General features: G+C 42.5%; 1 protein-coding gene across 2 annotated transcripts in view; it reads right to left on the bottom strand.

Annotated features, from left to right (window-relative positions):
• Nucleotides 1–2,318: 2,318 nt before the first annotated feature.
• MBTPS1 (membrane bound transcription factor peptidase, site 1) overlaps nt 2,319–23,756 on the bottom strand; it is a 49,965-nt gene continuing 28,527 nt past the window's right edge. The window contains exons 12-23 of one of the 2 annotated variants that reach the window (XM_011385402.2): nt 20,622–20,766; nt 17,758–17,946; nt 17,042–17,214; nt 15,582–15,697; nt 14,892–15,048; nt 14,025–14,149; nt 13,246–13,323; nt 11,288–11,428; nt 9,260–9,391; nt 7,900–8,026; nt 4,624–4,754; nt 2,319–3,206 (exon numbers count right to left, since the gene is read on the bottom strand). In XM_011385402.2, the coding sequence (XP_011383704.1) occupies nt 3,010–3,206; nt 4,624–4,754; nt 7,900–8,026; nt 9,260–9,391; nt 11,288–11,428; nt 13,246–13,323; nt 14,025–14,149; nt 14,892–15,048; nt 15,582–15,697; nt 17,042–17,214; nt 17,758–17,946; nt 20,622–20,766 (1,711 nt within the window). In that variant the 3' untranslated portion in view covers nt 2,319–3,009. Of the gene's footprint in view, nt 3,207–4,623; nt 4,755–5,647; nt 5,745–7,899; nt 8,027–9,259; nt 9,392–11,287; nt 11,429–13,245; nt 13,324–14,024; nt 14,150–14,891; nt 15,049–15,581; nt 15,698–17,041; nt 17,215–17,757; nt 17,947–20,621; nt 20,767–23,756 lie in introns of those variants that run through there. The other variant, XM_023526123.1, reaches the window with a different exon arrangement.

Here is a 23,756-nt window from a genome sequence, read left to right as displayed (position 1 = left end):
AAGCTGCAGGTTCCTAAAAATCTTGGTACCTTAACAACTCTCTTGGTTCTTGACTTAGCCTCTGGGTGTCTGTGCTTGTCCATCTCTGTCCTCTCCTATCCCAACTATGTGACCCTTCAAATGCCCAAATCCAAAATGAGTACCCTGAGACTGCTGTGAGTATGCTCGGCCCTGGGCTGGCAGGGCCACCCCATCTAAACGGGGGGACCCATCTCTGGAGAGAGCAAGTAGGGCAGTGAGTAGCCTTGGCATAGAGAAGAGACAGGGCAGAAGAGTGAGTCCCGAAGGCAAGTGACACACGTAGATGCCGACCTCAGGTCGGAACACAGACACCCCAGGTCTAAGCTCCATCTTTCAGGGGTGAGATATCCAAGACCCAGAGAGACGAGCGAACCTGAGGCTGCAGCCAGCGTGGAGACTAAATGCCCAGCTCACAGCACGGGGTCTAGAACTTCATTCTGCAATCACCTCGCCTACAGTGTTTGGGTGACTGCAAGACAGAGATGGAGCAGCTTTGTCTAGTTCACGCAAACCTTTCTATAATTCAGTCATTTGCCAGCATTAAAAATGGGAGATTTCACGCACTCCAGATTTCAGGCTTCCCCAGAAAAATCAAGATGTGTCATCCCTAAGACAGGGCCTGGGCACTCAAGCATGTCCCAACTTGGTGACCTGCTGTCTTAGGTCAGGGCCATGTCCTCATTTCCTGGTGGGACAAGGATCCGCCTTGACCCCAATCTTCATGGTGCTGAGGAGTAGATGGTCAGTTGTCCACAAGTGTGGAGGGTGACAGGGGAACCAGAAGGCTCCATAACAAACAAGCCCCTCATTCTGATACATCGAAGCTGTGCTCAGGTCCACGGCCCATCTCTGAGGACAACACGCTACTAGGAGCCTAAAGGGCAACGCTCTCAGGGCTGTTTGGGACAGAGAGAGCTTTGTGGGGCCCTCGGCAAATTCTCCAAAGCCTTAAAGCAATAGCAGCCAAGGATAGAGTACATTTAAAAGTACAAGGTCGCCAACGTGACCTGTCACAGAAAACCCGTCACAGGAGAACTGGGCCTTAGTAGTTCCTCTCTCATCCCTTGGCCTAGGCCTTTTTCTTTTCAGAACCCCCTCAGCACCCTAATCCCACATAGTCTCTGCCCACCTCCTTTCCAGTCAATCCGTCCTCACCTGTAGTATGAAGGCTGATGTTCGGTCTAGTCAGACAGGGAAAACAGATCAGGCAGGGGTTAAAATTAAGAGGCTGTCTTGCACTGGTTTCTTAGAAATGACACCTAGCAGATAAAACGGACTTCATCAAAATGAAAACCTTTTATGCTTCAAGAGATACTATCAGGAAAGTTAAAAAGATAACAGAATGAGGGAAAATATTTGCAAGCCACGTATCTGATAAAAGACTTATGTCTAGAAAGTATAAAGAACTCTTACAAGTCAATAATATAAAATGGGCAAAGGCTCTGAACAGACATTTCTCCAAAGATACGCGAATGGCCAAGCAGCACATAAAAAGATGTTCCACATTATTGGTCTTTAGGGAAATACAAAACAAAACCGTAATGAGATACCACTTCACACCCACTAATATGGTTATCATCAAAAAGATGATCAGTAATAAGCATTGGTGAGGATGTGGAGAAACTGGAACCCTCACGCATGACTGATGGAAATGTAAGATGGGGTAGCCACTTTGGAAACAAAAAGAGTTTGGCAGTTCCTCAAAAAATTAGACATAAGAGCTGTATGATTTTACTCCTAGGTGTCTACCCAACAGAAATGAAAACTTATATCCACATGAAAACTTGTACACAATTGCTCAGAGCAGCATTATTACAATAGCCAAAAAGTGGAAACAATTCAAATGTGTTATCAATGGAGAAATAGATCAACAAAATGAGGTCTATCCATAAAATTGAATGTTATTCCACCATAAAAAGGAACTAAGTACTGACCTGCTACGACATAGATGAGTCTTAAAAACATGCTGACCATATTCTATGGTTCCTTTTAGATAAAATGTTCAGAATAGGCAAATCCATAGACAGCAAATCAGTGGTTGCCATAGGTTTTGGGGGAGGGAAGAGGCTGACTTGCTAACAGGTACAGGGTTTCCTTTGGCGGGGGTGATGAAAATGTTCTGGAATTATGGGGGTGATGGTTGTATAACCTTGTGAATATACTAAAAAACACTGAAATGTGTACTTTAAAATGGAGATTTTTATAGTATGTGAATTATATCTCAATAAAATAGAACCTAATCCAGGTTGTCATCAAAGAGAAATGAGACAAGTGGAAAAAGAACCACTGACACATTCTTTTAGCTTCATACAGGTAATGCGTATTTATTGAAAATTTTCTTCACCGACAATGGTGAAATCAAGACCCCAAATTACAAAACATGATGGCAGTTGAGACTTATAAAAATAAAGCGAAGGTCTATGTTTCACAGATCTGTGCAATTTGCCTTCAAATTTCAGTCTGTCCTTTCATCAAAAAGGAGATCACGGAATCTGTGTTATTCCTCATGATGGAATAGTAAAAACTGCATTCCACTGACAAAAAAAATAGCTTTGCTTCCAAATAGCACAAGTCTTTAAAGTGACTTTTCCCCAACAATAAATATAGAAAATAGCCTTAATGAGCATATCTTAGCTTGGTCAGAGTTGTGTCATTGTTAAAAGCACATCCTCCCTCTTGGATCAGGAGGCCCCGGGCAGCCTTTTGAAGTTCTCCAAGTCTTTGGTGCGCGCAGTGGCTGGATGAAGTCTCGCCTGAAGCTGATCCACGGAGCCCCTCCTGTGGGCCCCTGGCCACGAGACACTTAAAGATGCACGTGAACCTCCAGGCATCACAGGGGAAGGCCACTCAGAACTGACGCTCAGACCCCTGCAGCTGAAGACTCAGTCCCTTTAAGCAGGCGGCCCCTCTGGAAACCCAACAGCTCCACCTGCTCACCGAGGCCATCAGGAAAGGCTTGCTCTGGCTCTCACGGTCAGCAGTCTGTTGTCACACAGAAGGGGTCTTTGGTGGGTGAACCTGCTGCATGAGCTGTGGGCGCTTCACCCTGGGTTTCCTCCGCTTTGGCCTGCTTTTAGCCTTGTTGATTTGTACCACAAAGAAGGCTAGCACCACCATGGCTCCCAAAAAGGCGAAGACAGGGATGGTCTGGCCCACCTCCTGGTTGTAGCGCCCAGGCATGATCCCTGCAAGAAGGCAGCGGTGGATGATCAGTAACACCACAGCTGCTCCTCCCACGAGAGGCTGGCTCATTGCAAATGATATGCTAGTTTCATTAGTTGGGCTTGCAGGGCAAACATAATTTTTAAATCTTAACTAGAGTAAACTAGGCCATTAGTAGAGAATGAATGAGAATGACCTGCAGCTTTGTCCTCAGAGGAGCAGCTTCCTTGCGTGCGTGCGTGCGTGCGTGCGTGCGTGCGTGTGTTGTGGAGAGGTGCAGAGAGGTCTTTGCCCTTCTTCCCTGTGCTCACCTCAGAGACCAGAAATGGCCTTTCTTCTGTCACAATCTAAAACAGCACTGCCCAGAGCTGCTTTTTGTTTAAAAACAATGGAAGATGGACAAATCTGAATGCTGGGGAGGAGGGGGAGAGGTGGTGTCGTACTAGCTGGGTGGGAGGAAGGGAGAGCAGGCCAGGCAGGGAGGTAAGGACAGCTGGTCACGCCCTCACCGACCTGGGAAAGATGGAACATGTGGTCAGAAACTAAGAGTGGCCACTGGAGGACCCTGGATTTATATTCAGAATGACTCTGTAACTGAATAATGCTGAGATTCCAGGATTAACTGTTTTCAGGGTACCCCAAGACCTTCAGGGAAGGCCCTCAGAAGCTTGGCATCATCACACAAAGTCCCCAAGATTGGGTTGCATGGGCTGGGGTACCCCTTTCTGATCCCGAGTTACTGGCCAATTTTTGGAATCAGGAGAATACGCCCTTGGCTGCTGCACTGAAAGAGCACGGGGGTTTCCAGAGCAAGAGCTGCCCACACTATGGGAATGATGTGGCAGCAGTCATCTCGGGCAGGAAAGAACCTGTCATAGACAGGCCAGTCAGACCAAAGGCCATTATCTGTAGAGAGTATATCTGATGTCACTCAGTGCGAAGGGACAGAACTGGAGCACCTGAATTTAACTGAGAATCCCGGCCCAGTGACATCCCACCTAGGAGGGGTAGGGTGGAGAATTGGTGGAGACCTCCAGGCTGATGGTTCAGGGGCCAGGTGGCTAAGACCACTGGCTCGGACCAAAACCAACTGATGATAGGCATGCCCTGGGGTACATAATACATGTTTGTTTGCAGAACTTATGTAAGAATGCGCAAATTACTCTTGGAAAATTTTAAGTATAATATCAGGCCATCATAAAAGAAATTCAAATTTGAAAATAATGGTAGAATTTTCTGAAAGACGATGGTGTGTTAACCTCTTAGGCCTGCGTATGGCCTTACTGATTCGTACCACAAGCAAAGCCAGGACCACCATGGCTCTCAGGAAGGCAAAGATGGGACCGGTCTGGCCGACTGCCTGAGGAAGGGAGGGAGGGAGGTGACTTTAAATAAACTACAGTATGAGTGAGCACAGCAATAAGGCACCTAAGAACTGACCTCCGGGAATGTCCCAGGCACCACTTTCTCCAGGAGACAAGGGTCTCACTTGGGGGCGATTTGATCGAAAGTTGGGTAATACCACTTTGTCCAGGTCGATGGAGAGTAATTTCTGATGTTTCCAAAGATTACTGCAGGAAAATAGATTAAAACAAAATAAAAATAAGCAACGGTACTAGTCTAGGAAGCTTAGCCAATACCTAAGAAACAGCAATTTAAAGAGAAACGTGAAATAACGTCCCATCTACAACTGCCGAAACACAACTGTATAACAACTGTAGTGATAACTTCCAGGTCCTGAGACAGAAATGTTAAAATCCAGTCCACACCCATGATCGTGAGTAGGGATCAGTTCTACTGGGTTTATAACACTGCCACCTGGGAAATTCACCAAGACTGGGAGAGGAAACTACACGTTAACCTCTGAAAGGAGTTCGTGGATGGCAGGGGCTGAAGCCAGGACTTCATGGCCATGGGTCGGGCTGAAGGTGCTTGGAGGTCTCACCTCAAGACACTGGACCCACAGAGCCTGCTTTCTGATGAATGCAAACCAATGCAGGTGGCTACACTGGTGCTGAAGCCAGGCATCATCTCTGTCCTCAAGGGCACTGCCATGAGGAAGGAGAAAGTAAGGCAGAGAATAGGAGCCAAGGAGCTAAGATAGGCAAATGGGGATGAGCATCTATCTGCCTTGCTGCTGGGTTAGGATGATGTGGAAACACAAGTGCTCTGCGAAATGAGCTTGACTCATTACGGCAGTGCTATCATTGTTAATTCCGAGATCCAAAGAACTTGTTCAGGCCTCTATTCTCCTTACAACTTACACACCTGAAGAACAGAGAGACTGATATCCTACAAAGAGCAGTAGACAGCTTGGGAGGACACCCAGATAAGAGCGAATAATGCAAATGGAAAATCTGAAGACTGATCTGGCTAAATGAGGGAAGAGAATTAAATATGTTTGCAAACCATGAATTCCCCATTTTTCTGCTGCTTATTCTTTTGGAAATGGTTGGCCTGACTCTTACTATGGCCAAGTGAAAGCAAAGATGTTCAGTTGTATCAGCAGTCAGGGTGAAGGTCAGCAGGAAGTCAGGAGATGCTGGGTCTGTGGAGGATTTCTGTGTAGGAAAGAGATAAACTACTATCATGTACTTCCACCTGGGCGACTGTCTAGAAAATGCCAACGAGTATTACAATCTGTTTTACTTCATATGATTTAACTTTCCATTTCAGGTTTAATCAGTCTGAAAATTAAACTGACAATGTTAAATTATGAATTCAATGACATTTAAGCTTTATGACTCTGTAGCCGAATATATATGGAGCTACATTTTAATTCTAATAGGTAATATCCTGTTCTGAAATTTAATTATCTGGTGATGGCACTGTCTAGTAAGGCAATCACGGGAACAGCACACTAGGTTATCATTTGAGCATTTGAGCATTTCACAATGCTCTGATGGAAGGACAGAAGGGTTAGCCTTGCTCAGGGGTTCCCAGTGGGTGTGATACTCCTGCAACTGCTCTAAGGACTCCTGATGCTCAACAAAGACACTGGGAAAATGAGCCTTTGTTTCCAAGATGGACTGGAAACTTGCACTCAGCAGATACTCTGGGCCTTTCAAGGGCTGTCAGTAGTTGTTTGACATTGTCTCAAATCTCTTCAGAGATTCAGAATGTAGACCGATAGTCAATAAAATGTGAAATGTGGGATAAACGTGAAACCTGGTGGGTGTATTAGGAAGGAATTTCTGAACATGATGGTGAAAATCAAATTCTAGGAGCTGTACATTATCAACACCCTTGAAGGGCCAGGATGGCATTTGATGGATTATCTGATGTGGATGTGCAGAGACCAAGGATGTTGTTATCTGTTTCTCAGAGTCCTGAACAGCACAACACTGTGGAGAATAATTGGATTTTCGGAACTTTAGCCAACAATGACTATCCAATGAGTATGAATTGCTGATCATGGCTGGAAGTCAAGTCTAGTTTGAATGCTGGGATAATGGTGGGTTATAAATAGATGGGACAAAAAATGAAATCTTATCAGAAATTTTTAAATGATAGGATGTTAACTGCAATGGAAAACTACTCAGTAATTAGTTTCAGGAAGAAAATTACTGAGGAAGAGACTACGTGATGATGCTACAATTCCACTGTTTTCTACTGAGTGCGTTCTAAATGAGGACATATGGTCAGCAAGTGGCACGTTCAGTGCTTCTGTCCATGACAGCATTAAGCAGAGGAAGCTTCCAGGCCTTCCTCCAGGCATCTTCCTTTTGGTGGCTTGCAGCATAGACAGTGGCCCTCTGCCCCCGCAAAATGTCCCTGGCCATACCAACACCTGCACACACTAAGACCTGAGCAAAGTGAACAGCCTGGTAGGGGAGAGAAGACATGTGCCTCCCTATAGAGGAGCCTGCTGCCTGAGAACTGCAGGGGGGTGGTGCGGGGGGGTGGGGGGGGCAGGCAGCTGCCAGTATGTGTGCAGTGTGCAGTGTGCTGAGAGGTGGGGGGGACAGTTTTCAAGGACAAGGAGTGGGAGGGCTGCCCCATAGTTGTCCTTGGGACATGGCCCCTGCTTCCCAGTGCCAGGACCCCCAGACAGGAAAAGCCCCTATTCTCCTTAACAGAGCAGAATACTGTCCACAGATAAGAGTTTGGGCTTCTGAAAGGAAATGATGCAAATTAGAAGGTCGAGTTAGATATTAATATGGAGAAGCAGGAAAATAAACGATGTCTGGGCGCCACATAAAGAAGGGCACCAACAAGGACCCTGCTGTGGTAGGAGGTCATTTTGCTGGGCACAGCACTCAGCAGGGGAGGAAGGGCACAGACACACATTCTGGGCCAGGCTATGACCAAGAACTAGACCTACTCTGAGCAGTCCCAGCTCCTTGGGCACAACAGAAGAAAAGAACCTGTCTATATTTCAGAATCGACATCACAAACATGGAGCATTCAGCTCCCGAACCCCAAACCCAAGGAGTCAGAGCTTCTGTTCAAATAACATCACTGTCAGATCACAGCTTTTTAAACAAGAGTCAACCAAACCTTATGAAATGCTAATTACCCAAAGAATACTGCTAGAGACCATAATTCTAAAGGTCAATATGGGGGCTCACTAATTTAAATAACTACCACAAAATGACAAGCTAGAAGATTTGATTATTTAATAATAACGTCAGTAAAATTCCATTCTTTTATTTAAAAAAAGTAATGAATCATAAACCCTGCAGAAGGAGTGGAAAAGAACAGGAAGATGCTAACCTGGGAGCTGTCTCATTTAAAGGCTGTGGCTTGGCCCATGACAGGTGTGGACAGGCTGGCAGAGCCCGAGGCTCCGGGCCTCCCAAACGTGCCTCCAAGACCTTGGAATACCGGTGCAGGTGGTTCCCTGTGGCAGCGTCAACACCGACAGCAGGAAATGATTGTTGTTATGAAGATGCAAGGGGAAAAAAGAAGCTTCATTAGTTTGTGTATTTTCCTGCTGATAGGCCCACTACACGCTGTTAAACTATCTTCCAGGGGCTTCAGGAGTAAGACCTGACTAGTGCTATCCTGGGGACATGTGCTCACTGCTGAAAGGGAGTGAAAAGAACAGCTGTTCCCTTTAAAGTGGCCACGTTGTACACAAGGCAGTGGCTGGGCAACTTTTACTGGCCATAATCGCATGCATCAGGTCATACTTGAGGAATCTAACTTGTAGATATGCTTCACGGAAAAATCTTTCTATTTTGAAGTATTTAATTCTCAGGCAAAAAAAAAATATCTGCAGTTTCAAACTTCAAAATCTCTTTTATTTCTTAGATCCGTGTTATCCAATACTGTAGCCGATAGCCACATGTAGCTACTGAGCAACTGAAATAAGGTGAGTGTCACATGATTAAATAAAAATATGTGGTGTACCGGTCTAAATTTAATTAAAGTGAATTTCACCTCTTTCTTTTTACTTTTTTAATGTGGCTACTGGAAAATTTAGAATTCTATCTGTGGCTCACTCTGCACTTCTATGGTCAGTGCTGTGAAGATCAGAACACTTGGGCCGGAGAGCACGCAGACCAGCCTGCCACATACCAAGTGGGGGAGGCTGCAGGTCTCCACGGAACCTTCTCTTCAGGTGCCACTGTATAATCACTGGTGGCCTTGAGCAGTTAATTAACTTCCCTCAGCTCCTGTTTCTTCAATGATGAACATGAAAGAATCCTATATATTTTCACAGGATTCTGAGTGGACTTAGTGAGGGAATTTATGTAAAGCATCCCCAACCTGGTGCCTGGTACCTAGTGAGAGCTCAAAACTGTTGGCTATTCTTCCCAAAGACCCCAGAAGCCAGGGTCTTATCAGAGTGGGACAAGAAACATTAATTCGGAGTGCTGTGAGGATCTAGGAGTAAGCATGGGAAAGCACGTGGCACCTGAGGCCCTCAGTACATGTCCATCCTGTTATGAGAGAACTGCCTTTTCTGCAGGTTAGAGCTATAGGCTGCCACCCTGCTGCAGTCAGTAAGAAAAATAATTAGTTGTATTGCAAACTGGCTCCATTTTCTGGCAGACACAACTATTTCCTAAAGCAGCCTGAGCCAGGCTTCAACCAATTCCCCCCACTAAGTGCCCGTGGGCCCACTCACCTTCCATCCTCTCTGGAGTGACCAAGCCCGCACCGCTGGGAGGACGCTGCCGGTTCCCAGAATGACTGAGGCTGGGAGGTGTCACTCCATACGACGTGTACTGAAGGAGCGTGTCCAGGAGCCAAAAGCAGTCTGTGGGTTCAATAAGCATGCTGCTTAGGAATTAAAAATTTTTTAAAGGAATTTCCACAGGAAAATAAGTTAGCCCCCAAAATGAGAGGAAGTGAGATTAGGTCAAAGCAAACTCCTATCTTGAAAAACAGGCCCTCATCACGGTCAGTGTCAGCCAGAGACCAGCAGCAGAGATGACCTGGCTGTGGGCTTCACCCCTGGCCCAGGGCTCAGGCAAGTCAGTACCACTGTGCACTGGCTGGACAAGCTGTCTGAGCACCACTGTGCTCTGGACTCCTCATAAAGAGGACAGAACAATGCTCAATTGGGGACAGCAAAACTCTGTGACACCCTCTGAGAGAAGAGCCCAGAAATGGGGCTCCAGAGAAGAAGAGAAGAGAACGGGGCACCAAAGCTTCTGCCAACACCTGAAGGCCATCCTGGGGAAAGGATCTAGATTTATATCCTGAGGGCAGAGACAGGACCACTGTGTGTACTCCACAGGGAGGTGGGTTCAAGGTCAATACAAATGCAGAGTCTAGTAATCTAGCTGCCTTCTGAGTCAGTGGGCCCCAATAACAAAGTATAAAAGCAGAAAACAGTTATTCTGGGACACATCACAGCTTTCACGGCTCCCATCAAAGACTCACATGGATGGACCCTTTCTATTAGGAGACAGAGATGTTGCACTGTCTTTAATCCTAGAACCACCACATGCGCAGTTTCTCCCCGTATCTGCCACTCCAGTCCCATCAACACCAGGCTGGACCAGATGAGACTCATGAGGTACAACACCAGGAAGCACTTCTTGCACTGAAGAGTACTTCTGGTGAAGGGCTTAAAGCTCCTGAAAGGTCCTCTATGCTGTCATTTGAAGTTTAAGGACCAGGACAGTCCTCTCAGGCATTTAAAATTTTAATAAAGAATCTTACTAGATTTCAGGTCTTAAAAAAAATCTCTATGGAATTAAAACATTAACCTTCTTTCAACTAGGACTTTAACCTGTTTTGATTTTTAGAAAGACCAATCCTATTCTAAGGATTTACATAAAATACTAGGAATTTAGTCAACTTCAAGTCAAAGAGAGAGAGGTACACCATACAACTCCCAATTCACGTTCTCATGGCCTCTTTCTTTCCAGGTAACCCTGTTCGCTGTTTGCAAATATGAAGACATAACCCACCACCCTCTTCTCCACCCCGTTCTCCAGAGAGTTAGAAGAAGACTGGGTTTTAGTCCTGGTTTTTGTCATCATCTGACCAAAAAGTACTTTCAGCATTCCATTTCCTTCATTACGAAATAAGAAAAATAAACTTGTGTCCAACCTCAAAAACCCCAAATTTGGAGGATGCATCGAGAGATGTGAAAAAGAGGAGGGCTGCTAAGGACTAGTATCCCCACTCTGGCCCCCACCAATGAAACCAAATGCCCATCCTGGTGAAGGCTCAAATAGCCAAAATAACCACGCCTAGGACGAGAGCCAAGTGTTGGCCTTCCGGGAAAGAGTGGGTCTGATCCAAGAAGGGGCACTCACATGGCAGTGCCAGTGACATATAGACTCCAGAAGGGTAAACCAAGGTGGGTAGACCAGGAAAATCAGTAAAGGGTCTCTTCACTAAAACTCGGCAGTCCTGGCACCCACTGGCCCCAGGATGACCATCATGCAGGGAAAGGCAGCGGAGGCAATAAGTGCAGTTTTGTTTTGCTTATTAAATGTTCCAGGCTTATAAACCTATCCAAATAGTCTAAGCAATCAAAGCAGCAGAAACTTCCCCAGTGGTACCTGGCCCTCATGAGCAGGTTTCTGTTAATTTACCAGCACCTCACTGGTGCCTTTTCAGGGACAATGGGGAGAAAGGATTTGAATGTCAAATCAGGAAGCACAATCTACTTTTCGACCACATCATCGGTTCGCACCCTTCTGTCGGTGACTGTCATCCAAGCAATTGGAGTCTCCATACAGCACAATCCGGCCTCCACCCTCAGCTGGAATCTGATAAAGTCCCAAAATGGGGACATTTTCAACAACTGCTGTTTCCTGCTTTAAAACCTCCAATCCTGAAACAACACAACAAAAACAGCAGTGAGAATTTTTGCCACCTAACTTGACATTCAGTCCATGTCGCAAAGAAAACACAGTAAAATTTACTCTTTAATCACAACAGTGCAAATTTTTAGAATAGGAAAACAATGTCTCAAGTAGCATTAACTAGGGTTTTAGCAAAATTCACTTACATTCATGATACTTCCATCCATCCTCTTTCATTTTCACTTGAAATGATGGTACCTGGTATCTACAATTTTAAAGGTGTCACTTTTCCCTTTTTATACTAAAAACACAAATTTCTGTCCATTCTTACTATGCTGAAAGGTTATGTCCTTGGACTATATTTGCTAGGGGCAGCAGCCAGGCAGCCCTTGCTAAACACACAAGAACTTCCACATATACAGTCACAGAGGCCAATACCCAGTTTCGTGTCTTATCATGCAAAGCTAGGACAAACATAACTAATTTTTAAAATATACGCCGTTTTAAATTTAGATTTAAGATATTTGTTACATTAATCTCATACATATAAATGTTCCAAAGTTGAGCCTTCTTATCTCTCCCCAAATGGCACAATTTACAGTGTTTAATGAATCAAGAAATCAAAAATGCATAAATGCCATGGGCAGCAACTGCCGGTGACATCAACACGTAATCTAAGAACCTCTACTCCTGAAGCAAATGCATTCCTCAGCACTAGATGACGCACATCATCAGAATCCAATATTTACCACGCTGGTAATATCTAAAATGTCTGTGGCTATAAAAATGCAGCCTTTCCTTCTCTCTGTGTATAATTCCAGTAGGAACTGAGTAGAAAAGAAAGCAAGATTTTCTTTCATCAGAGCAGTGAGACAGATAAAAAAGGGAAAGTGCACACTGCATTGCCACTTGGCCTCATGGTTTGACAGAGTTTTGTTTCTGACAATAAGGTCCTTTTTGATCCCACATAACCCGGATTTTCAAATTCTTATTTTGTACCCAAAAGATTATTCAACTTAAAGCCTGTGTGGAGATAAAAATCCCCTTAAAAGGATTTCAAAGTAATTAACTTTATTTTCAGACTAGCAGAACCCCAAGATAAAGTATACATCCTTAAATCTACTTTTGATCCCAACTCTCCCAACAAAACAAGAAGCTACCGGTTAGCTACAATCCAGGGAAACTGCTGTCACCCCTGTGTAGACCTGTACCAGAAGAGATACTGCCCTGTGAGAAACTGATTTCAGAAAGAATCACCAACTCACAGTAAACTGTGCCAAGTAACTGAGAAGACATGATTATCTATGTGCTTAAAGTTAAAATCTAATCCCATGAACGCAGATCTATTGCTTGACTTTGTCTTGATGAAGGGAAAAAATCCCTTCCAGGTAAAAAAATAAATTCTACTTTGCAGTGCTAATCTGGCAATCAAGGGAGCAGAACAATTCACAGATAGTACAAAAATTTTAAGAAACTTTAAGAATAATTTTTTAAAAATCTACTAATATACATGAGCAAGAGGCTGTCTTATCTTTCTTTGCATCTCCCAGAGCAACCACCCAGAAGCCTTGCCTAAAGTGGGTACCATACAGACAGTACTGCAATATATTATAAAAACAGAACTGCTAATGGGCACAGAGATTTCTTTTTGGGGTGATGAAAATGTTCTGGAAGTAGGTAGTGGTAATGAATGCACAACTGTGAATACACTAAAAATCACTAAATTGTACACTTCAAAAGGGGGAATATAGTTACGGAACATGAATTATATGCAATAAAACTGTTGCTGAAAAGCAAAAAAAGAAAGGAGGAAAATGAAAAAAAGCGTATGAATAGCATTCTTTACCTTGGTCTTTAAAAGTCTGTGTTATCACTATGCCATCTTCTGGAAATTTAGCGATGCTGCACCCTGACGCATAATACACTGGAAAATAATTGTTCAAAGTTATGAGAACATAGAAACACTGAACATTTTATTAACGGCTACTCATTTATCTAAAATGCATTCTTTAGATATTACATGTTTTCTAAAATTGTTTTTAATCTTAAGAGAAGAGCTGCTATTATTGCCTGTCAAACTTAAACTACAAGGAATTACCTCAAAATTCAAGTTTAAAAATGCTATTAATATAAGATTTCCGAATAGATTTCAGAAGTCAGAGATGTCATAGACTCGAAACGACTACGTCAGGATGAGAAGAATCAGTAACAATAGTGCTTAAGATGTTGTTCTAGAAACTAGCTCCCAAAACTAATCTGTGGAGAAACTTGCCAAGTTATTTCATACAATTTATACAATTTCAACAGAATTGTATAAATAATCAAGAACCTATGAGATATTTCTTATTTGGGAACATACAGGACATAGAGCACCTTACAGGTGACACTAAAACTAGAAATGCTTACATTAAATATTTTCATTTGAAAATTTGGACACAACTAGAGTGGTTAACACCCAATTTTCCAGATGTACTTTGTGAATCTATTGAATTATTCTCTCCACAGACTCTACCTTCTTTAAGAATCACACCATTCTCTAAAACTCAGATTTCAAAGACACACTGGATCTGCTCTTGCATCCCCTAGAATAATGTGCTCTATTAAAAAACAAACACAAAACCTTACTGTCATGGCTTGCCAAGGTAAAATCTCCTTCGTACAGGCCATCACTGAACCCCATGTTCCAGACAGACAGAAGTTCATTCAGAGCTGGGATATTGGCTCCTCCAGTGTCCGGCATCCACCACTGCCTATGAAAGTGGTGAGGAGGAACGAAGAAGGCAGGAATTAAAATACTCCATACACATTTACTCTCTTCGCGACAAAACTAAATTTCCTCTGCCAGAATCAAGCCCAACCACACTACGGTTTCGGCTGAAATATCTGGGTTTGAACAATACTATAACGTAAATGCTTCAGGCAGGGTGCAGGGTAAACCAAAGCTAAATTTATTTCGTGAAATGCACTCCTGATGACATAAATACACTGCATATAGAGCCTAGACCTCAAGAGGGTCAGTGAAGGGAAAAAAAAAATACAAAAGAAGCTTATAAAGTTATCACAGACTCTAAAGGAAAAATTCAAAATATATTCATAATACACTGGGAATTGTTGAGTGCTAAAATTTACTGGAAGGTTTCTTTACATAACAGTTCTTCTGGTTCATTTACATCTGTATAGATTTGTAACAGAGCAATGGGAGAATGGAAAAGAACTAAACAGAAATTTAAAGCACAAGTATCTAAGTTCACCAAGGAAAGACAATGAACCTTTAAATTAGCACTTGGAATCGATGAGCTTTTTACTTACTTTACAAGCAACTTTCAAAAACATCTCTACTACATGAAGAGAAAGCTTTCTCTAACCAAGCATCTAAAGCTGTCTCTGATAGCTAAAAAGATCACCAACAGACCAGTCACTTGAAGCATTTGCTCGGTAGAAATTAAATCTCAAAAAGCCAAATTTCTTATCCAAATACCAACTCATCAGTACCTCGTATTTTCATCATAAAACTTGACTTTTCTCATAACAGATGTGTTGTACCAATCACTGAAGACAATCAGTGAAAGGCCATTGTCCACGTCCCGTCTCAGTTTGGCGACCTCCTCAGGGAAGTACTCCTCTTCGCTATCCACCATGAGCAAAGTTCCTGAAGGACAAAGTGCCAAGCTGTGAGAAACTTCACCTCTGAACTATTTCGGACAAACAGTATTTTACTGGCATCTGTATCTCAAGTTACTGACTTCTAACATTTTGGTTTGTGCCCTGAACTCACTTCAGAACAGAGTGGAAAAGAAAGGGTCAGGCCTGCAGTTACACAACAGCTGGCTATGGCCTTCTGTTCCATTTGTGAACCCCAAAATAAAGATATTTCACTTACTTGAAGAGAAGCAAAATACAGTGCTAAAATTTCTTCTAATTAAAAATAAGTAAAAATGTACAAACGTTCTTGTCCCCAATCATTGTGACAGTCACATTTTAGCTGGACATCACCACCACCATCACTAAGCAGGGCCATGCACTGCTCTGCTTGGTGCCTCATTCCAGCCTCCACTAGGACCAGAGACTCCGCACATGCTCCCCTTGCCAGCCTCTCATTTAAACTGTGATTCCCTTTTCAAACTTTTCACAAACACCAACAGAGTGGAAAGAACACCTGGCTAGCACCTCACTGTTGCTCACCATACTGATTAGCGTCAAAGCACGTGAAGGGAGAGCCGAGGACTTCGACAAAGTAGCCCATGCTTCTCAAGTGTTGGTACATGTCCCTGAAATTGGTGTGGATGTGGTCACCGTTCCTGAAAAACAGCAAGCCCCGACACTAAAATGACCATTCTTTACTCATAATACAGGTTACCTAGCCACAGAGTCAACTCCTTAAATCCAGTCATCTCTGCAGGAGTGCAGCTCCATCACAGCAGAGGCCTGAGGAGTCCGGCCCTCAGGCACAGAAGTCAGACTTTCAGACGTGCTTTCTCTTGGCCAGCAAATAAAATGGGTAATAATAGGAAATAATGCACATGGCACGAATATGAAGAAGATAAACTGACAAGAAGAAATGGCCAAAGAAATACACTGAAACTTCACTCCAGTGGTGGCATACATGTCTGCACTTGACAGATGGAGCATGGGCACGCAGACATGCTGAGATGGCCATGTAGCACTGCTGTTGATCACCTTTCCATCCTTCATCCTCCTAAAGGTGCTCATTTTCCTACCATACACTCCACATAAGCCTCCTACCCAAACGCCCCACAGAAACAGCCAGGGGTCATTCTATCTGCCACTCCCCACTTTACAGCCCTTCACAGTCCACCTCCACAGTAAGGCCGAACTCATGTGCTCCTCTCTGGATCCATGGCCACTACCTTGGTCTATCAACTTCTTCCCACTTCTTGTCCATCTGCCTCTGCTAAGGCCCTCCAATCTGCCTTCCAGAGACATCTTAATAAAAAGCAGATATGACATTGTAAGTGCACTGCTCAAATCTTTCGATGTTCTTTCTTCTCCCCACTTTCAGAGTTAAGTCCAAACTCCTTTACTTATATTAAGGCAGAAATGAGCTTGGTGTATGGGCTAGGAGAGTCAGCCCAGCTGCAGTGGAGGGGCTGTGATGGGGGCATGGCCGGGAGAGTTGAGAAGGACACACCAGGAAGTCTGGCACATGAAGAAGTCCGGATAGGCAGCACTGGAGTTTTAAGCAAATCGTGATAGAATGTTTTTAGGGGACCAGGGCGGCTGCATGGACAATGAGATTTAAGGGAACAAGAGTGGCAGCAGTGACTTGTCAGGTAACCAGCACTGTTCAAGCAACAGATGACAATGGCCTGAATGAGAGTAGAAGCAGAGGTGGCAGCCAGATAGGGCAGGAGTCAGGACATGTTCTGGAAGGAGGACTGACAGGACTTGCTGGCTGATTCAACAGGAGAAGTAAGGGAAAGAGAACAAGTAAGGACGCGTTCAAAGTTTTTTACTGCACAACTGTTAAAGTGCAGGGTGCCCTAAGAGCCCCAAAAGTCTGGGGGCGGTCACAGAAGTCCAGGCTCACTGAGGAGCAACACCTGCTTCCCAAAGGGACAAAACCCCTAGTCCTGCTGTGGAAGGATGGAGGGTGATGAGCGTTGTGTCTGAAAGATGCTTACCAGTCTAAAGGGTCATTCTTCATTCTCAGATTGTCCCTGGGGAAATAGCCAGGCGGATAGCGGAGATTGTGGTACTGGTCCCAGAGAACTCTCTTGCTTCGAGGAGGAGCAGGAATTATCTTCACCTTAATCGGGAGCTTCACTGTTGAAGTCTGTTCTGCACCATTTTTTGACTAAAGGAAAAAAAACATAGAACCACCCCCCGCCCCGTTTTTTGCTCAGGAGAAATTTTCAGGTTTTGGGGTTTAAAAAGTTCATTTGTATTAATTTAACCCTAATAATTTGAACACAAGAATTTCCAATAATAACAAATATAGAAAGGAACTTTCATGTATCATAATTAATTCCATTCAAAATCTTCTTTTAAGAGCTTGAGACTTAAAATTTAAAGCACCTTGTTCCTGAAACACTAGTGTTACATAGGATTAACCGTACATTCACTTTCAGAGAATACATATTTTCTGCAATCATTCTGAGCTTGAAATTGGCATAAAATGGTCCTATCTACCGTTGCTCAGCAACAGAAGAGGAGGCACCAACACTCACCACTGAGCGGGTTTTTACAGGGCCTGGAATCATCAATCATGGCCTTCAAACCTAATTACATCCGCCAACTGTGCTTCAAATCTGAGACCCTAGGCATTTAGCCAGTCCATCCCTTCCTGGCAGGTGACAGTGAAAGGTTAAAAGACACAAGCCCTTCCCTGCCCACTTACTTCCACCTCTGCTGGGGAAGCTACGGTGATCATGACGTGCCCCTGCGCAATGCCTTCCCAAGAAGCCGCTTTCTTGGTGACAGAAATGGAAATGGCCAGGTAGCCTGACCAAGGCCATAACACTGAGGAGTAAGAGAAAGCCACTTCAATGTTGTCTCCGTTCTGTGGTAAATAGGGCTGCCAGTCAGGCTGCAGAAGAGAAATAAGCAAAGGCTAAGGTGAAATGTTCCATTCCTAAATTACCTATAGCAGTTTTTGAGAAAAACTTAATATTTTAAATAAGGCAAAATGAAATGTATACAGATACTAAGCAACCTATAACCAAAGTTGCCTATGGAATGTCTAGAACATCATCCATTAGAAAAGTTTAGAATCCATTATTTCTGACAGCTTCCAATTTTAGAGAATTTATTCCCAAGTTTAAAAAAAAGGGGGGAAACATGGTTTGATGAAGAACTTGTATCTGATAGAGAACTTAAATAAACGACAATTCTCAGATTTGAGGTTAGATCCCAATTAGTTGTATGCATAGAGAATCACATTAACTGAAAGAAGTCAAACAGTAAAATGACATGGATGCAAATTCTAAAGCCAGTAATTGGGCAGGCAGAGGTTTAAGGGACTTCCAGAGGAAAAGCTGGCTCGGCTGTCAGGATGACTGCTCTTTCAGTCTCTTCCAGATTTGAGGAAAGAGAAAAGGAAAGCATGAGAGGAGACTGTCTAGAAGAAACATAAATTAGCTTTTACACTATTTCAATTTTTCAATACTTCAATAACCAATATTTTTCAAACTAACCTAAATTAACCTAAATCTCACAAGCCAGATAGCAACAATATACTTCCCAAACAAGTCATCATATTAAAAAACAATTCTGAAAAAGAAGAAAAATATTTGTAGGATATAGTACCACAAACAATGAGGAAAGAAAGGGATTTTTAATAAATCTTCCTGAAGATGACTGGTTAGCAATTGAGAAAATTTGAGTTATCTCTTATTCCATGTATCAAGTTAACTCAACACAAATGAAAAAATTACATATTTAACAAGCATAAAAGGAAAAGTCAGTAGAAGATAAAATTGAGATTTCATTATATCTGTGGAAGGATAAGTTTCTGATTTTTGAAACAAAAGAAGAAATCACCAAAGATCAAAAATGAACTATAGGAAAATGTGAAACTTTTACAGAAGTCCCCACCCCCCAATAAAAACCACTGCTATTACTGAAGAGAAAATTAAACAATAATCTGTGGGAACTTTCTGCACAAAACACTACAATGGTTAATGTCTAGGGGAAACCTAAATTCCAGTTCAAAAAATGGGCCAAGGCAATGAAAAGCTAATTTGCAAAAGAGAAAATACAATTAGTAAACAATCCAGGAGACAGTCACCTCATAAATAACTGAAGAAGTGCTCATTAAATAAGGTACCTATTTTATTCTCTCTAAATTTAAAGTTAATAGATGAACCACCCAGAAATAAACCAAATGTCCATCAACTGATGAATAAACAAAATGAGGTCTAGATGTACAATGGAATATCATTCAGCCATGAAAAAGAACAAAGCACTGATACATGGTATAACACAATGAACCTTAAAGATGCAAGGTGAAAGAGGCCAGCCACAAAAGACCACATGTTGCAGGATTCCATTTATATGAACTATCCAGAATAGATTAACCCAGAGAGACAGAAAGTATGTTAGTAGTTGCCAGGGGCTGCGGCAGGGGGGAGGAGGGGGAAGGAGGATGAAGAGTGACTGTTAATAGCTATTTCTTTTGGAGGGGATGAAAATGTTCCAGAAGTATGCAGTGGTGATGGTTGCATCACTACCCATGAATACACTAAAAACTACTTAAAAGGGTAGTTTAAGCAGTTTTAAAAGGGTAAATTTAAAAGGGTAAATTTTACAGTATGTAAATTTTACCTCGTTTTTTAAAAACCTCATGGAATTAAGAAAAAGATGTACCACCTAGAACAGGCATGGTAGAAACACTGCCCCTGCGTATACCAGCAGCAGCAGTGTGAGATGGCCTAACTCTTCTCTGAAAGAACTCTGTAGTATGTACCAAGAGCCATAATAATGTCTAGGCCCTTTGATTCAGGATTCCAATCAAGGGAGTTTATGCCAAGGAAATAATTCAGAACAAAACTACATATATATATACAAAGCTATTCTATGAAATATTTCTATTTGAAAATCACCTATTTGTAAGCAAATTATGGAAACAGTAAGCAAATTATGACTTGATAGTTCTACGTATTATTAAACAACCCTTAAAAAGTACATTGGTGCTATGTATACGGTTACATTTTTAAATGTTTACGACAAAGTGAGAACTGAAAAAAAAAGGGCTAAATTTTTGCCTACCACACAAATTTAATAAAAAATATGTATTTCAGATAAGGGCTGGAAAAAAATATTTAAAAAACAGTGGCAATAATGTGTGCTCAGGATAGAAGTGATCTTTCTGTTTTCTTTCCGTACCTTTTATTGTTGTGATAATGTTTATGAAGTATAAAAATATTATAGAAACAAAATTCAAAAAGACCATGCCTTCTAAACCCTAAGGCCCATAAATGCGCATTAAAAAATAGGATAATTATAAGTGGGCCTTTAATTATAGGTGGGAAATAATAAGGATAAAGAATCAATTGTAATTAGTCAACTCAGGAGTTAAACTCTAGATGACAAAGTAAAAAAAGAGCAAATGTGTAGAGGACTTAGGAGAAAACAAATGACTGCTTCCAATACCCCAGCACCCTGGACAGGAGAACTTTTCCTGTTTTAACTTCAGGAGAAAGAGCTAAGGCAAAAAGGTCTGGGCCAGGTCTAAGTTCACCACAAGCCACAGTGCAGTTTCACCTTGTCTACAATTCTTCCTGTGACGCCCATGCCATTGAGGATCGTGACATTGACGATTGTCGGCATTCCTCCATAGTAGATGGGCTGGGAGCAGTAGGGCCACATGTAGGGACACTCAGTCAGATCTATGTAGCTGGGGCTCAAACTGAAACAAAGAATATAGCGTTAGAGCAGAGTGCGTTAGAAAACGACACTGAAGTGACACAACTATACAAAAAGAGTCAACAAAGTGGATGGACCTGAGCCTCAGATGGGCCTGCTTGCAGGGCTGCCCTCAGCTGGCATCTGGGAACCTGGCTTTGAAGTGCTTCCTATGCTGAGAAGACCACTGGGCCGGGCTGCCTAGACTGTACAGACAACAGAATGTGTGGGGAACATCTCCTTCCTTCTGCGAGTTTAGAACTTTGGTGGTTGTGGCTGGCAGAAAACGATGAGGCAACCAGCTGCAGTGAATGCTTTGGACGCAAGAGTCTCAAATCACGAAATCTCAAATCACTGGGGCAAAGACAGACTTTTTAATAGATGCAGGAATGACAAATAGGTTTGTCATTTGGCAAAAGATAAAATTAGATCCATACCTCACACCACCCACAAGAATAAACCCCAAATGGATCAGGGAGTCTCAAGTAAATAAAAGGAAATAAAAGGAAAGGAAACAAGTATTAAAAGGAAACCTAGGTGAATTTCTCTTTTACCTAATAGAGAGAAAGGCTTTCTGTGACTCAAATTCCAAGAGCAACAACAAAAGACTAATAACAAAGTTGGCTGTTTAAAGAAAACTGCATAGCAAAAAACACTTCACAAAAAATCAAAAAACTAACAGAGAAAAATATCTGCAACATATATCACCAGCAAAGGGTTACTAACCTTTAGATATATATATATATGACTCTTAACAACTGAGGGACAAATAAAATTCAGAGAAAAAAGAAAAAGAAATGAACGGACACTTCCCAAGAAAGGTGTAAAAATGGCCTCTGACCATATACAAAGTGTTCAAACTCACTCATAACTGGAAAAATGCAAATTACAACAATACTGAGAGACCATGTCTCATCTCTCAGAGTGGCAGAAAGTAATCGCATGACAGAACATTCTGCTGGTGAGGCTCTGGGGAGGCAGGCCCTCTCACACAGCACCGTGGAATGCAAACGGACACAACCCTTCTGGAAGGGAATGGACTGGTACCTAACAAAGCTCCTATGCTCTTAACTTTGACCTAGCAATACCACTTCTAGGAATTTTTCCTGAAGACACATCTCCAACAAAACTAAAATACTAGGCACAAGATTATTCATAGCAACAGTTTATAACCGCAAAACAGTGGAAACAATACAAATGCCAAAATATAGATAAGTGGTGGAATAAACAATGGTACATCCACACTATACAGACATAAAAAGATCTCTATGAATTGATATAGGGCGATTTCTAGGATACTGTTAAGTGAAAAAAGCAAAGTACAAAAGAATATTTGTAGTAATCCTATCCTTTGTGTAAGAAAAGGGATATAAGAAAATATATATGTATCTGCTCATTTGTGCAAAAAGAAATAAAAGAAAGATAAACCAACAACTAATGAGATTGTTACCTACAGGGGTAGGTGGGGATAGGAAAGAATGGGGAGTGGGAATGGGGACAGAAGGATGAGAGAAGTGACACTTCTCCAGGCATACTTTTGTGTGCAGTTATGACTTTAGGGCCATGGTTATGCTTCACATACCCAACACATACCTAGTTGAAATCAACCAGGAGGTGGGAGGAATCTAAAAAGAGACCTAAACACTAACAAGTGAATTCAATTATATTAAAACTAAATAGCAAAACCACACCAATGGAGTGGAAAAAGAAAAGATTTAACCTAAGTAACTTTGGAAAATAATATGACTATACTCTGTAAAGCTAAAAAGAAGTATACATAAATATTGTACTCTAGCTGATAAATTTGTTTTTTGCAAGGGCACAGGTTAGCAATTCTAAAACTACTCAATATGCATATGCTAGGACTGAACAAATAAGCAAACATATTGTGGATGAGAGCCAGGTTTCTCACTGTTGGAGAAGAGTTACAAATAAGGAGAGAGAAGACTAGACCGAGAGCTGAGGTGTTAGGTGTGACCAGGAGACAGATGAACTCATGTTTTTAGTATATCTACAGATGGACACACAGAGAAATAGGTAGAGTGTGTGTGCACGTGTGCACGCGTGTGTGTGTGTACACATACAGACATTTCCTAGCTCTGTCTGCTAAAAAGGCCTAGAAAAAACTCTGAGCACACCTAGCTGCCAGGAGCACACCTAGTGCCCAGGTCTTGATTTCTAAATAAAAGACTCAGGGTGCTGGGACAAAGAACTGACACCAAGGCTGGGGCATGGAAATGCTGTGCTGCCAAGAAGTAAGAAAGTTCGCAAAAAATGAAGGCATGCTGAAAAGACAGGAGCCAACTAGAAGGAGCTCCCAATAGCCAAGTCCGGGACAATGTGAGTAACAGTAAGAAAATGATATGATTGGATTATAACCCAGCGTCAAATAAATACCCATGTGTCCATACTGATACAAATAACTGAATAAATAAATAAGTGGGAGAGAAGGGACAGCTCTTCCTTATAGCAGACTTCAATTAATATATGTAGAAAGAATGAGAGAAACAGAAAATCACCATGGGGCAATCTCTATAGTAATAATTACTGTAGGCAAGAACCATCAATGGATGCTAAAATTAGTGAAAGTATATTAAGAAGCAAGATCATTTCAAAGTGCATCCCCACAAGTGATACTTAGTAGTCACAAGAGACAAACGGAAACTGCAATAAAGAAACCCAGCAGACGCCACCTAAGGTAGGCACCATAAGCCATGCTGCTCAGATCTCCCACCACAAAAGCATAGCTCTGGACACCTCCAGCTGCTGCTCCTCCAGTCCCTCCACCATGTGTTCCTAGGGCAGGCTCATCCCTGGGGGACACAGGCTCCCCTAATAGACAACTTTGGTTCAAGGATTCCCCATTAGCAGAAACATTTTTAGACCTGTGCTGCAGTCCAACGGTCTTGCTCCGCAAACCTCCTTCCTCTATCCCTTTTCATAGGCATCAGGTCAGCATGGTAGTCCTAAGACTATTACTGCCTCCTTCTCTTT

The sequence above is a fragment of the Pteropus vampyrus genome, unplaced genomic scaffold (genome assembly GCF_000151845.1).
Source record: "Pteropus vampyrus isolate Shadow unplaced genomic scaffold, Pvam_2.0 Scaffold711, whole genome shotgun sequence".
NCBI lineage: Eukaryota > Metazoa > Chordata > Mammalia > Chiroptera > Pteropodidae > Pteropus > Pteropus vampyrus.
This window is presented reverse-complemented; position numbering and strand designations above follow the sequence as displayed.